General features: G+C 38.1%; 1 protein-coding gene across 1 annotated transcript in view; it reads left to right on the forward strand.

The window, feature by feature from the left end:
- LOC120940694 (collagen alpha-1(IX) chain-like) overlaps nucleotides 1-15,546 on the forward strand; it is a 145,588-nt gene extending 130,042 nt beyond the window's left edge. Inside the window, exons 23-29 of the mRNA XM_040353686.1 lie at nucleotides 887-931; nucleotides 1,530-1,562; nucleotides 3,661-3,807; nucleotides 8,488-8,664; nucleotides 11,201-11,291; nucleotides 12,758-12,835; nucleotides 14,863-15,546. Of these exons, the coding sequence (XP_040209620.1) occupies nucleotides 887-931; nucleotides 1,530-1,562; nucleotides 3,661-3,807; nucleotides 8,488-8,664; nucleotides 11,201-11,291; nucleotides 12,758-12,835; nucleotides 14,863-15,053 (762 nt within the window). The 3' untranslated portion in view covers nucleotides 15,054-15,546. The remainder of the gene's footprint in view (nucleotides 1-886; nucleotides 932-1,529; nucleotides 1,563-3,660; nucleotides 3,808-8,487; nucleotides 8,665-11,200; nucleotides 11,292-12,757; nucleotides 12,836-14,862) is intronic.
- Nucleotides 15,547-15,829: the final 283 nt, after the last annotated feature.

Here is a 15,829-nt window from a genome sequence, read left to right on the forward strand (position 1 = left end):
GCAATAAGAGTATTTGATCGGTTTGCGCAAAAGTTATAGCACCTACAAAATAGGGGATAGATTTATGATTTATTTTTTTTTTTTTATTTTTTACTTGTAATGGCGGCGATCTGCGATTTTTTTTTTTTTTTTTTGTCAGGCCTGTGATATTGCGACGGACATATCGGACACTTTTGACACAAATTTGGGACCATTCACATTTATACAGTGATCAGTGCTATCAAAATGCACACCGGACATCGCGGCCGCCAGGTACACGCATCAGCTTCCCAGTGATGCGCCGGCACAGTGTTTACCCGCTGCGTGCCCCCCAGTGGCGCGCACGGGTAATGCACAGAAAAAGACGTCCACTTGGCACTTGAGAGCCGCGCTGTGGACGTCTTTTGTTTGTAGCATGGATCTCAAGTGGTTAAAGTAGTTGTAAACCATTACATCTACCCAGTGAAGTGACTGGCCTCAGGTGATACACAGAGATGAAACTAATACTCCAGGTATGATGTACCCGTTTATCTGTAGCAATTTTTCCTGTACATCCTTCTAAAACCCACAGATCAAAGGATTGTTCTCAGCTCCAGCAGGCAAGGAACCTAATCTGATTTCAAACCTTGCACCGACTAGAGAAGTGAGATCAGTGTAACTTGAGACCTGAGTGAAGGGAAAGGACACATCCGCCTCTACATAGAATAATAGGGAATCATACACAGCAGAGACTGTGAATTACTGGCTGTGGGCTGAAGGTGGGGGAGTGGGCCGTTGTATTGGATTCTGTGGTGTCTAATTAGACTATCGGAAGTGAGTTACACATATCAGAAACCCCAATAATTTGATATAAAGATATATTATTTCAATGGCTTATGCTTTTTCTAATGAACTACTTATATTTCAGGGAGAAAAAGGTAAACAAGGTACAAAGGGAAAAACAGCAGCCAAGGTATTTTTAATATAAGTTACAATCCAAATGTTTGTAATACAGTATACTGCAATTGCTACATGTTTTAACAGACCTGATGTCAAAACTTTAAAATGCAATAACTTTAAAACGCAATGTCTCTTAACATATCACGCAAATTATATTTTTGTTATTATTTAAGTTGCAATAGATTTGCATGTCTAATTAAAACTTTTGACAGAACTGTAAACATATGTAGTTCTAAAATATACTTGTTTAATGAAAAAACAAATAAACTTACATTTTAATTCCAGTTGAGTGGAATTTTTAAAATTATGATATTAATATACAAACATGAGATTTATTTAGCAGAAGCTCTAGAGCTAAAACAACCCAGCAATATCCATGAGCAGTTTCCTGACCCTGAATTGTGTTCTTCGATCCATACAAATTTTAGACCCCGGTGCTGAAATTGAAAAATGTCTTTGCTCATTATTCTTATTTGCGTAGTAGTAAGCTTTCCATTGAAATAACAGGGAAATCACAATTAGAAGGAACTCCTAGATTAAAAAAAAACCTTTACCAAGTTAGCCTGTATTTTCTGTTAACTTGATTTAATGTCTTCCTTTAATTCCTATAGGGGGAAGTAGGCGACACTGGAGACAAAGGTCAAGTAAGTATCACACAGTTTAATTTTATTTTTTATTTTTATTAAATCTGGAAAAGAGAAATACTGCTGACCTTCCTCTGAAAATCCTAGTACTCTGGCTGTCTCTAGCATCATTATTTGTAAAGATTTGGAACAAACCTACAAACTCTAATAATCTATAGCAGTGGTCCCAAACCTCAGTCCTCAATTACTTCAACAGGTCATATTTTTAGAGTTTCCTTCACCTTGCACATATGCTTTAAATGAATGTCAATAGCCCGGTGCAAACACCTATTTTTTCTAAGGGAAATTCACAAAAAATGTTGGGGTACTTAAGGAATGAGGTTGGGAAACAAACACTTTTCCAGGTAGTAGAGTAGTTGTCAAGACCCCCGATCTGGACCTGCAACCTCTGCTGTGCCTCTAAACCATCTGGGGTGCTGAACAGCAGTCTGGACAATTCCTTGAACAGACTTGGTTTGAATCTTGTTTCTCTTGATTCTTGAACCATTTGCTCCTCACATGAATTTCCTATTATAGTCATGCTTTTGCACTTCCTGTTTGCCAGATTATTGTGCTTTCTCCAGCCAATATCTTGCTCTTATAACTCCTGGTGCCATTCATTTCTTCGCTACCCTTTGTTACTTAGCTTTGGCTTGCTCCCTAACTATGCTTCTGTTTGATCTCCACCTGCAACCACTTGGTACTGTCCTGTGGCTTGTTGCCGATTTATGCTTTTGCTTAATCCCTACCTGCTATATTTGCTACTGGACCCTGGCTTGCTCACCTCCTGGTGGGACGATCTTGAGGATCACCACATAGTACTAACACACAGCAAAACCCATTTCCACCATCAGGAGCTCTGGCAAACACTGGTTACTGTGAGTTTGACTTTGGGCCTTGAGTGAGCCCATGCCATCCGCCAGGGTGATCTGCTTCTTTATTTATCCAGCTGGTTGGTGGGAGCCTTTGTACTGCTATAGCTACTGGTCTCCGAATCTGACCCCTGACTGTGACAGTAGTCATTCACACTGTGATGCAGCAGTTATGTTACTCAGTTATGTGAAAAGTTTAATTCCTCCTTTGTATATGATCAGCTTAGAGTTCCGCACATTTAGAAGCCTTCAGTAATTTATTTTTCATGATATTGAATAGACCATTAGACATGTGCAATTAGTTTCTGTCCGAATATAAATTCGGAGATTCGGATGTATTTGTTGTGGTTTTTATTTACTTTTCACACTTTTGGTGAGTGGGTAGGGGTATTATGTACCCAATATTCATTCACATACGGAGGACCAGGATCTGGGGGCCCCCTTGTTAAAGGGGGCTTCCACATCCCGACAAGACCCCCATACCACCACAACCACTGGGTCAGGGTTTTGGAGGCCCTTGTCCCCATCAACTGCTAAACTGTGGGGATTTGAGGGGGCCGGATAATGATTGGGAGGGGGTCCCATGCTGTTTTTTTCTGCATTTTTCATTGCAGACAAACTTTTGTTTACATTTCAACTGTCAGCATGGAAGCCAGCTGACATCTGATGAGTCATTGGTTGGTAAGGATGTGGTAGTTGGCTTCCTGGGCTGCTCGTTAACAACCAGTTATTCTTCACACAGAATTTGAATTAGTTGATAATTTTTTGACTGATCCGAATTAAAACCGCTCTGAAAATTTGGAGTTCGTTAAAAAATGAATAAACGAAACAAATTCCAAAACAAATTAGCAAAACAAAATTAGTAACATAACAAATCTATCCAAAACTAAACTAAACTAATTTTTCAGATCTGCACATGCCTATAGACCATAATGTAGAAGAATATTCATGAGGTGATTGATTTAATGTACTTTAAAGGACATGTGGGTTAATGTACTCTATATGTTGCTCTTTACCATACTGAACATAGTCACTAGGCTATAATAGGCAACATTATACTGGTAACAGGTCAACCACTCACTTCTTCTATAGTCTTCATTTTGAATAAAATACGTAGGTATTTAGATTTTTATTGTAATATACTGCAAATACTGTATTTTGTAATTCCATACAGAAGAGTTCTTATGTAGAAAAAAAAAATTACTGATAACTGATTTTATAGCTATTACATGTTTGTTTACCCAAAGCAAGGCAAACGTGGACGACCTGGACCACCAGGTTCTATGGGAAGACCAGGTGCTCCTGGTTCACCAGGCCCTAGAGGTACTGTAGGCCCAGTCGGAGATCGCGGAGAAAATGGTCCTCTTGGACCTCCTGGACTACCGGGACTGGTGGTAAGGAAGTACTTATTTTTCTATTCATTACAATTACCCAGTAGTTTCACTAGTAAATATTGGCAAGCTTTTTACCCCCTTTTGTATAAACGTACAGTTAATAAATGTACTTCGTTGATATGAATGAAGCTGTAAAAAACTAATCACTATCCTTACATAATATTAACAGCGTTACTTTTAGACAAAATGCAAAATATGATGTAGGTTTGTTGATACATAGATAATACAAAATGCAGACATTAACTCAAAACTTTACAATCCCTCAATTCTGATAATAAGATCTCTGATATGTGTGCAGTGACAACCACTGGATTATACATATACAGTATCTCACAAAAGTGAGTACATCCTCACATTTTTGTAAATATTTTATTATATCTTTTCATGTGACAACACTGAAGAAATGACACGTTGCTACAATGCAAAGTAGTGAGTGTACAGCTTGTATAACAGTGTACATTTGCTGTCCCCTCAAAATAACAACACACAGCCATTAATGTTTAAACCACTGGAAACAAAAGTGAGTACACCCCTATGTGAAAATTAAAAAAATAGGCCCAATTATCTATTTTCCCTCCCCGGTGTCATGTAACTTGTTAGTGTTACAGGGTCACAGGGTCTCTTTTGTGAGATAGTGTATATAGTTCAGTGAGTGGGGTGAAGAGTGCCCCGGTAATTGTTCACAGTGCAAAGCAATCAAGCCTTCCCACAGGCTATAAATAATAATAATAAAAACAAAACAAAGGATTGCTGTACTTAAAATGTATTTAAAAAGTCCAAAAAGTTACAAACAATGCATAGTATGCTCTATGGAGCACACTATGCATTGTTTGTATCTTCTTGGAATTTTTAAAAACATTTTAAGTGCAGCAATCCTTAGATAGAGATTATATATATATATATATATATATATATATATATATATATATATATATATATATATATATATATATATATATATATATATATATATATATATATATATATATATATATGTATATATATATAATCTATAGCTATATATATATATATATTTTAAACATTATTAAAAGTATAATATATAGTATATTGAAATTCATTGTACATTTTCTGCACCTAACAGAATAAAATTAAGCAATAAACTCGCCCTCAGAAAATTCTCTTTAATAAAACTCAAATATCAAAAATGAAAGTATTCAAAACATTGCTAATAGTGTTCAAATACAGTATAATAATTATTTCATAGTTCACATATAATTTAGTGCTGAAAATATAGCAAGAATATTAGCAGCAATTTGCATACTTGCACTATGTCTACCTAAACTTTTTTTTACATACAAGAAAAACTTTATTGAAAAAAAAAAATACTATACACAGAATAATATGAGAAAAGAAGAATCTATACAGACAATCTATCTTGCTAGAACATGGAAAACAGTTGGCTTTGTTGCCTTGTAACAAATGTAATAAAGAAAATATGTAATCATATAACTACTAAAAGTTTAAATGCTAAATAGTTTGAGACTTGGATGCTTTGAGATGTTGTCCCCTGTATCTCCTTGATAGAACATTGCAAATATCTTTAGCTGATGCTTTTAAACCCAATATCATGTGTATTTAGCAAATTCTCTAGACATTTTTGATATATCTTGATTTTCACATATTCATTGAATTTTAATTGATGACCACCGTTCCTATCAAGAAATATCCTTATTACTGTCACATTTTCCTATTTTAGCAATATTTTTTTTCAAACTAACGACAATAAATATACTACAGTATACCCTTTGATTTGATTGCTAGCTGTAAAGAGTCAGTAAAAGGACATATTTTTGAGAATGAACCAAATTTTTCAGTTTTGTGAGAACGGTAGACAGGTTTTTGACAAATGTTGAACTTTCTTTAAAGATTACACGATGTACTCTTGGTAATTATTTTACGTCAAGAAGAATTTTTTTTTTTCAGCTGAAACACTATGTGATTGAGTCTTTAGAAAGATGGTTTGAATATTTGTAATTCCCTAGTGTACCAAATTCAGTTCCAGCAAGATTCCCCACATGGTGGCCCAGATTGTGCTGATCAGTCCATGAAATGGCATTACAAGAGCACTATTCAATCTGGCCAACTTACAAGCACATGTCCATGTCAACCAGATTTTCAAGTATAAATCAGATTGATCTGTTGTTACCTTACACTCATTTTGAAGCGTTACTTTTTCAGTTTATATTTCAGCTGCAGACTGGGCAGTGTACCTGTACTTTGTGGCCTTTTTTTCCAGGTTCATGGTGCGCAAGCCCACGCCTCCTGCCAGCCCATGCTAAGATTGGACAAAGCACTAGTTTAGCAGCTGATTTTAGCCAATGATTTTGGCTCAAGTTAGCTGATCGGCTGTGGCCAATCATACACAGAGTTCTGTGAACAACGATCTGGCTGTTTCTTCTCCCTGCAAAGCAGGGATAAAAAACTGCCCGATAAGTAAGTAAAAGCAGCACATAGTTCACACATTACCCATTGTTAGGCACACAGTTACCTCTTTGATTGCCCCTAGATGTTAACCCCTTCTCAGCCAGTGTCATTAGTACAATGACAGTGTACAGTAATATAATTGCTCACTGTATTAGTGTCACTATTGATGTCAGTGTCAGTTAGTGTACCTCCCAGCCAGCGTCGGCTAGCTCCAGATTGCCCACCACACTATCACAGTCCCACTATAAGTCGTTGATCACTGCCATTACTAGCATGGTGTCATTAGATGCGTAAATTCCAGTATATATTTCAAAGTTTAGAGACGCTATAACTTTTGCACGTACCAATTGGTAAAAAAAAATAAAAAGTGTTTAACCACTTACCCCCCGGACCATATTGCTGCCCAAAGACCAGAGTACTTTTTGCGATTCGGCACTGCGTCGCTTTAACAGACAATTGCGCGGTCATGCGACGTGGCTCCCAAACAAAATTGGCGTATTTTTTTCCCCACAAATAGAGCTTTCTTTTGGGGGTATTTGATCACCTCTGCGGTTTTTATTTTTTGCGCTATAAACAAAAATAGAGCGAAAATTTTGAAAAAAATGAATATTTTTTACTTTTTGCCATAATAAATATCCCCCAAAAATATATAAAAAAACATTTTTTTTCCTCAGTTTAGGCCGATACGTATTCTTCTACCTATTTTTCGTAAAAAAAATCGCAATAAGCGTTTATTGATTGGTTTGCACAAAGGTTATATAGCGATCAGTGCTATAAAAATGCATTGGATTACTATAAAAATGCCACTGGCAGTGAAGGGGTTAACACTAGGGGGTGGGGAAGGGGTTAAGTATGTCCCTTGTGTGTTCTTACTGTGGGGGGGGGGGTGGCCTCACTAGGGGAAACACTGATCCTCGGTTCATACATTGTATGAACAGAAGATCAGCGTTTCCCCCGCTGACAGGACCGGGAGCTGTGTGTTTACACACACAGCTCCCGGTCCCCGCTCTGTAACGAGCGATCGCGTGTGCCCGGCGGCGATCGCGCCCACCGGGCACACGCACGGGAGTCGGGGAATGACGTGGAATGACGTGGTCTCGCCCAGGAGAGCCGACCTGCCGCCATAGAATGACGGTGGCTGGTCGGCTAGTGGTTAATAAAGAGGTGTAGCAGAATAAATTTTGGCCTAAATTTATAAAGAAATTCTTTTTTTTTTTAATTTTGTATTGGATATGTTTTATAACCGAAAGTAGAAAATATTGGAGGTTTTTATCAAAATGTTAGTTTTATTTTTTCATTTATATCACAAAAAACATAAAAACCCAGTGGTGACCAAATACCACCAAATAAACAGCTCTATTTGTTAGGAAAAAAATAATAATTTGTGTACAGTGTTGCATGACTTTATGATTGGCAGTTAAAGTGCCAAATAGCAAAAACTGCTCTGTTCATGAAGGGGGTAAAATCTTTCGGAGCTCAAGTGGATAAATAAATACTGTAAATAGCAACAATGTTACTACCTTTGCCATTAAAATAAAACTGTAAAGCCTGATTTAAATGGGCAATGACATACATGCTTTTGTATGCTTTTATAAGACATTTCTAAAATACAAGGCTGAGGGGTCATCCTCAACATTCCACAGAATGCAATAAGAAATATAAGGGAGAAATCAGGGCAGCTAAGATAGAACAGTATGACCGCACTTATGCATCCATGGACAGCCAAGGCTCTCGTGCTGGGAGCGCAATCACTTTGTGGCACAGTGACCAAACTGCCATAGACAGTTTCCACCTGTCAGCGGGACTGACTTCAGATCATATGATCACTGTGGTAGCCAATCACAGTGGTCATGTGAATGAACAGTCCTGTTAAAGCAACTCATGCATATTCTACAACATGTAAGGGGGGAGATGAGATGAGGAGAGGGTAAGGTATTCTGTACTCTGAATTGGAAGAGAAGCCTAGGGTGACAACAAGGTCTCCCTTCTAAGATACAGTTGGTGAGTGTTGTCACTATAGAACAGGAAGTGTATTATTTACAGGATAACCAAGCGAAAATAAAGGGAAAACAAAGCCTAAAATCTAAAAACCAAAACCACCAAATCTAAGTGCTGATAAACTGCAACATATTCAGTTTTTGTTCTTGGGGTTTAATATCCTTTAAACTTGTTTTATACAGGTTGACTAACTTTATTATAAAAGAAAACGTATTATTTTTTTTGTTATTATTTTAGGGACCTGACATGCCAGATAATTTGGTATATGAATTGTGCCGCAAAGTAGTTATAGAGGCAACATCAAATTACGCAGCCAGTATCAGAGGAAAATGTACAAGTGCATGTCCAACAGCCAATGCATCATTAATTGGACCTCCTGGACCACCAGGGGTATCTGGTAAAGTTGGAAAAAAGGTAAGAACACATGGTATACATTGTAGGAGTATTTTTCTAAAATGATTTTGTTTATAATTTCCACTTTATTTAGCACAAAGAACCAAAAAACTCATTATTTCTATTTGTGGTAGACCATTTGTTGCAGAATGTACATAGGAAAGCTCCATTCAACATATAGTATAAAAGTATACATTAAGAACAGCAAATTTAAAAACAGTATAAAAATATACAACAACATCCCAACAAAAACAATAGAAATATAATGTATATACTCGAGTATAAGCCGACCCGAATATAGACCGAGGCACCTAATTTTACCACAAAAAACTGGGAAAACGTATTGACTCGAGTATAAACCTAGGGTGTCCATCTGCATGCCTCACTGTGTCCATGTGCATGCCTCACTGTGCCCTTGCCTCACTGTGCCCTTGCCTCACTGTGTCCATGACTAGACCAACGTTTTACATGGGCGTCTTTGGAAGGGGTGCCCTGGTTCGAAAAATCAGTGCTCCCCGGTCGTAGGTCTCCCAGACAACAAACTTTGCACACTTGTAGAGGAGAAATAGGTCTACATGTGTGCCAAGTTTCGGGTCTAGGAGACCTGGTAATGGGTCCCCAAAATCACCGGAGAAATTACCATTTAACATTGGAGTCTATAGAAGGGGTGACCGGCTTTGAAAAATCGCTGCTCCCCGACCGTAGGTCCCCTGGACAACAAACTCTGCACACTTGTAGAGGCATAGTGGGGCTATATGTGTGCAAAGTTTTGCGTCCAGGGAACCTACGGCCGGCCAGTACCGAGCCCCCAAATTCTGGGAGATCAGGCACAAAAAGGTGACTCGAGTATAAGTCAAAGGGGGGCATTTTCAGCACAAAAAAATGTGCTGAAAACTCGGCTTTTACTATTAAAGTTTAATAGTGTGTGAAAATTATATGTTATTAATTTTATTCTAATCAGGTTAAAAACTGAACTCCAGGCTTACATTACTCCAATCTTGCACAGCTGTACAGGCTTCTTATCTTGAAATGAAATAGCTTTCTCTGATTTCACTGCACACTATAAGCTTCTCACAGTGTACATTAGAAGCCAAAGCATGCCAAATACAGCCAACGTAATTTCCTAGCTGAAAGACACCATGCATCATCGAGCACTTTTCTCCCCAGACTGACTGTCCCTGGCATGCCTTCCTTTTTTTGTATTTTAGTCCTTTCAATCACATAGGTTTAGAATCACAGATGTGTGTTACCTAGGGTGGTCTGAATGCAAATGCAGTATGCCAAGGAATGCCTACTCCTCAAGACTGAAACCCCCTTATCAAAGCTTTTTGATATTTGCATAAATCCTCCTAAGAGCCAGCTCAGTGCTTGCAGTTAGAGGAGAGAAGTATTGTGGCTGGGTGCCATGATGTTTTCAGGAATCCATGTACAGCACCATGCTGACACCTCCAACTAGCCACGATTTGCCTGCATTTCAGAGGCAATTGCATCACTGGGTCTAAAATTAGGTTTGCAATAAAAAAAAAAAAAGAATTGTTAAAAATGTTTGCTTGGGTGGGTTTCACTTGGGTACTTCAGTTTCCTACCCCAACCAAAGACCTTCTAGTAGGGTAATTGACTCCTGTCTAAATTGACCCTGACTTGTTCATGTATGCTTGTGAACCTTAGATTGTGAGCTCCTTGAGGGCAGGGACTTATGTAATTGTTCAATATGTAAACCACTGTGTCAGTAGCGTAGCGTGGGGAGGGGGGGAGCGCTGGGGAGCTTGCACTGGATGAACTAGTCCCGCACCCGCCATCCAGACTCTCGAGTTTGCTGTGCACTCACTTTGAGGCCCACAGGCAAAGTCAGATGAAGTTAGTGCTGTGCACATGCATCGTCTGATGTCCTCTCCACAGCAACGCCGATCCTGCTGGCCCAGATTGTCAACATTGGGCGAAGAGAGCCAAGGTGTGAGCATCGGGAGGGAGGAGATCGGTGCTGCTGCCGGTCTGTGTACAGGTGAGGAGCAGAGCCCTGTGTGCATTGAGATCTATGGAGTCTGAAGAATGAAATGGAGATCTATTCTATAGCACTGTACTACTCTGCCCTGCCCTTGGGGTACTGGGGTATGTGATGGGCAGTACAGGGGTATTACAGCTGAATCACTTATTTCTTGTTGTGACAGCTCTTAGTCTGCAAACTGGCACAGTTCATGCCCCTTCTTCTTACTTGGGTGTAGCACTTGCCAAAGGAAACAAGCCCAAGTGTCCTCTGGCCTTTTCAACCGTTTTCCGGTCGCATTCGGTATTGCATCCCATTGAAGTCAATGCGGAACAAATTATTTTAGTTTCCATTGACTTCAATGGTAAAACTCGCTTTGATATGCGAGTACTTTGGATTACAGGAATACTCCTGGAACGGATTATGCTCGTAATCAGAGGTTCAACTGTATATATAAATATATATATATGCTGTATACATTTATTTACTTATAAGTCCCACTATCCTAATTGTGACCTTTTTCTCTCCACTATCCTAATTTGAACCTCAATCTTGACTTTTTTTTTTTTCTAGGGGAAATCAGGGGCTGCAGGAATTAATGGAAAACGTGGCCCCCGTGGACCAATTGGTGTTTCAGGCCAAAAAGGAGCTGAGGGAGACCAAGGTAATTAAGTGGAATATTAAATATGTTCTTGTTGACAGTAATATCAATGCCTCGGTCCTACATTTCTTTAGAATAACTTCATCAGATGACAAAGGGAGCTGCTCTAAACACGCCATCATCATGGTGTTACCAAAGTGATAAATACACAATAATATTAGACGTTGTTACCTTTGTAACATAGTACTTGTACAACTATATCATAGCATTAACATAATGTTAAATACAAAATACAGCAATACTTTAATATAGAAGTTACTAATGTAACAATGTAATATAATTTTATATTAACACCCTTTTGGGAGCTATCTGTTATGATCTACTTGATCTCATTTTTAGGTCATTCCCTCACTAAATTAGATCCCCTTCAATGTTCATGTGATCTGCCTATCTTTGAAAACTGTAACCCAATCGTATCTTTGTTATGAAACTTGACAAAATGCTTTGACTCGTTATGGCGTCTGCAATGCCCACGTGGACTGCAGTATGTGGGCTGTACTAAATGAAATTTGAGAAACTGGATAGCTGAACATGTAAATAAACTCTAAACGGTAATAAAAAACTGTTGTGCTATGAATAATAAATTAAAAAATGTGTATGGCTGAACTGCAGTGAGAGCCTATAAAAATATTCCAAAATTAGCAATATATTAGGATATTAGAAAACTATTAGAGAATAATCTCATACTGTATCTGCAGTATTTTGTACTGTTTACTAATATTATTTTCTGACATTTTTATATACGTCTGTTACTGAGAAAAGGGAGGTTTGTGAGAAGTATTGTTCCTATTACAATTTTCCATTTTGTCTACTGAGATCATTAATTGAATTTGAATTAAACATATAATTTAAGTGTAAAGCATTGTACTTAAAGTGTTACTAAACCCACAACAGTAAAATCAGTCTGTATATGCAGTAAAGCATGCTTTTTATATTCACTTTGGAACCTAAGGGGTTAATTCTTTGTATTGTATATAAAGACTATTTGATACTGCCTTTCTGATCCTCCTCTTCTTACACTGTCAAAAAAATAAAATAAAAAAATGATATTTACAGAGCCAGTGGACTGGCTGCACTTGGTCAGTTTGGTGTGTATTGCTAGAGAGTTATTTTTTTTCTTGGGAGGGTGCATGTGATCAGCACAGGGCCAATCAGCACTGTCCAGACAGAGGATCAGGGGAGACTGAAAACTCCTCCTACAAGCTTTACTAGGAACTGATAGAAGATTCTCGCTGATGAGAAAAGGTATATATCAGTTTATATTTACTAAAATAATTGTATTTCTATGTGTTGTGTACTGCGGTAGACCAGATATAGTGAATGTAGGTTCTGGGTTTAGTAACACTTTAATCTATATTTACATGATTTGTGATGAGACAGTTGTAATGTAAATAGATATACAAGTGTGAGATATTCAGCATAGAATGTTTGTATTTAATATTATGTGTTAATGGTGTCACACTATGCAGGTGAAAAGGGTGGAAAAGGTGTAAGAGGAAACCCAGGCACTGGACTGCCAGGCCCAGATGGCGTTCAAGGACCAGGAGGTAAATAATGGCTAGGAGCTAATCACTCTTTGGTATTTATGTAAATAATAATTGTGCCTGTAGGTCTTTGGATTATGTGGGGAATCTATACATACACAAGGAGAACATATACATTCTATGCACACAGTGTAGTATTTCACATAGCAACCAAGAAGAGTCTGTTGGTTTTATAAGTTTAAAGGAATGCTAAAAACAAATGTGAATCTTTTAAATTCACTGTTTGAATGTAAAAGATGTTAAATGGGCGAGGTACAAAGTCTATTTGATAGAGTAGACCAGCCTTTCTAAATATTTTTTACCATAGAGGAAATATTTTTCAGGTCTTAGGGAACCCTGCTACAATTTAGCTTAAAAGAGAACAAGAGATGCTGCATTTGTCCCCCACTGGCTCTACACCAAGAACATCAAAGTGATCAAAGACCACTGATTCCTCAGTTCTCAGGTCTTCCCTGAGCACAGAGTGGTGACAAACAGTGGGCCTTAGCCAAACTTCTCGCTTTCATACTTTTCCTTTAAGCTAAATTGTAGAACACTTTATATACAAGAATAAATAATATGGCATACCTAACATGTCTTAATCCTTAGCCAGGTAGTGTATAACACCCTCCTGCACTGTCCAGCAACATTAGTGGTCAGTGGAAAAGTGCCTCCTTACATTGGTGGCTAGTGTAGGTGGGAGATCAATTCCTCATTGCCTACTGCTCTAGGAAACCCTAGCAACCTTAGCAGGAACCTCCAGATTCCATGAAACTCTTGGGAAAGGCTGGATTGGAATATCTAGTCTGATAATCAACATTTTTCCTTGCACATTGTTATTGCTTGACTTAATTTTATATTCTCTATGTGATCTTAAAGATTGACTTGAGTGCTTGAGTTCTGGATTCATCAGATTTGGCCATATGTGTCAGAACAAGAGGTCCAGTATTAAGATGCATGGGCATCTTGGGTCCCATCATCTTCCTTCACAAGCAACAGCATATTATCTCATAATATATGGGATTTATTGACAATACTTGGTTACCCTAATTGAGTTTGTAAAGACTGGTTTCTTCATATATTTATATAATAAAGAGAGCGGTATATTTTGACTATAGTACAGTGCATTTGTCTATTATGATGGGTAAAAAGAAGTACTGTATATACTTGAGTATAAGCCGACCTGAATAGAAGCCAAGGCACCTAATTTTACCACAAAAAAAATGGGAAAACACATTGACTCGAGTATAAGCCTAGGGTGTCCATCTGCATGCCTCACTGTGCCCATGCCTCACTGTGCCCATGCCTCACTGTTTGAAAAATCGGTGCTCCCCGGCCTTAGGTCCTCTGGACAACAAACTTTGCACACTTGTAGAGGAAGAGTGGGGCTACATGTGTGCCAAGTTTGGGGTCCAGGTACCGGGTCACCAAAGTCTGAGAGATCAGGCGCACAAAGGTGACTCGAGTATAAGCCGAGGGGGCATTTTCAGCACAAAAAAATGTGCTGAAAAACTCGGCTTATACTCGAGTATACAGTTGCTCTTTACAGCCAATTAGGTTTACATTTAATGTGATTTTATTAAAGATGAAAATTGGCTATGGATTTTTCTGCATTATTCTTGATCTTTGTAAAACATTGCCTGCTGAAATATATACTTCTAAGGCAAACATAAAAATATATTTTAGCTATTATTAATTGAGTTAAATCAGAGCTAAGTAAAGTTAATTTGAACTGTGTTATATGTGTGTAATATTGTGATATGTTAAAGGGGGTGCAGCAATGTGTTCCCAGAAATTTAGAAATGTTTACCTTTGGGAGCAGATTTATTTTTCTACAGATTGTAGGCTAGTCAGCACATGGTATGGAAAATGTGACTATGGAAATTTCATCATTTGTACCTCAGCAATGAGTTCTGTCATCTTGACATATCCTGTAATATAGCACACACACTCTTTGAACAGTGATTCTGGAGGTGTGTTTCTTCACCAATTTCTTTGCTAAGCTGTAATATCCATGTATTTTTTAACCATTTGTTTTACCTTTTCCATAGGCTATCCGGGATACCCAGGAGTTGCCAAGGATGGCATAGCTGGACCCCAAGGTCCTCCTGGTTACACTGGTCCTCAAGGACAGCAGGGGCTTCCAGGCCAAGCAGGTGTTCCAGGATTTTGTGAAGCCAGGGACTGTGGTATCAGTGCTCCATCAATGCTGGGAGAACAGGGGCTTAGAAAAGTGTTTTGAATGAAATACAGAAAGGCTCGGAAGGGGACAAGATAACTGCATCAGTTTGTTCTCTCTTTTTGGAGTCACCAAAGGACCTGTAGATAAATTATGTGTGAAGTTCACGAACATGCAGATAAAACTTGATGATCCTGCAGCCCCATAAACAGTTCCTGACCATTCTGTTCATTTGCTGGTTACATAAATTGACCTTGTATGATACTTCCACCATTATTTGGAAAAGGGAATAGTAGGGCATTTCCTTCTACTGGATACATTTAGTAACAGAAAGAGAAAGGGCAGCAGTTCAAATTGCAAATTCCATGTCAAATTATTTTGTTTGGATTGGCATGTTGTATAAAGTTCTCCAATAAAGAGCGTTTAATGAACTTCTTCATATTGCAGCTGGAGTTTAGTGGTACTACCCTGCTCTGTATGTCAAGAAAATATTATTTTTATTGTATTAAAACATTTATTAAATTAATTGTTCCCCACTAAGTAAGGGTAACCCTTATAACAACATGTGCTGGTTTTATATACATATGTACAGTATATGTGTGTATATATATATATAGTATCCTTTTAAAATGTCCTGTGTTATAAAATAAGTATGTAGCCTGTTATTGCCATTGCTGCAAATATTAGTTGCCCGGCTGGCATAATAATTGACCCAGGATAAATACAATATGCTGTAAGTAAAGTCAGATCTTTTTAGATGCTTGATTCCAGTCCAGCGATTCAGAAAATATTTAAGCTGTGGATCAACATGATAGCCAGTGAACATTTTAAGTATGAGG

Source organism: Rana temporaria, chromosome 5 (assembly GCF_905171775.1).
Source record: "Rana temporaria chromosome 5, aRanTem1.1, whole genome shotgun sequence".
Classification (NCBI taxonomy): Eukaryota; Metazoa; Chordata; class Amphibia; order Anura; family Ranidae; genus Rana; species Rana temporaria.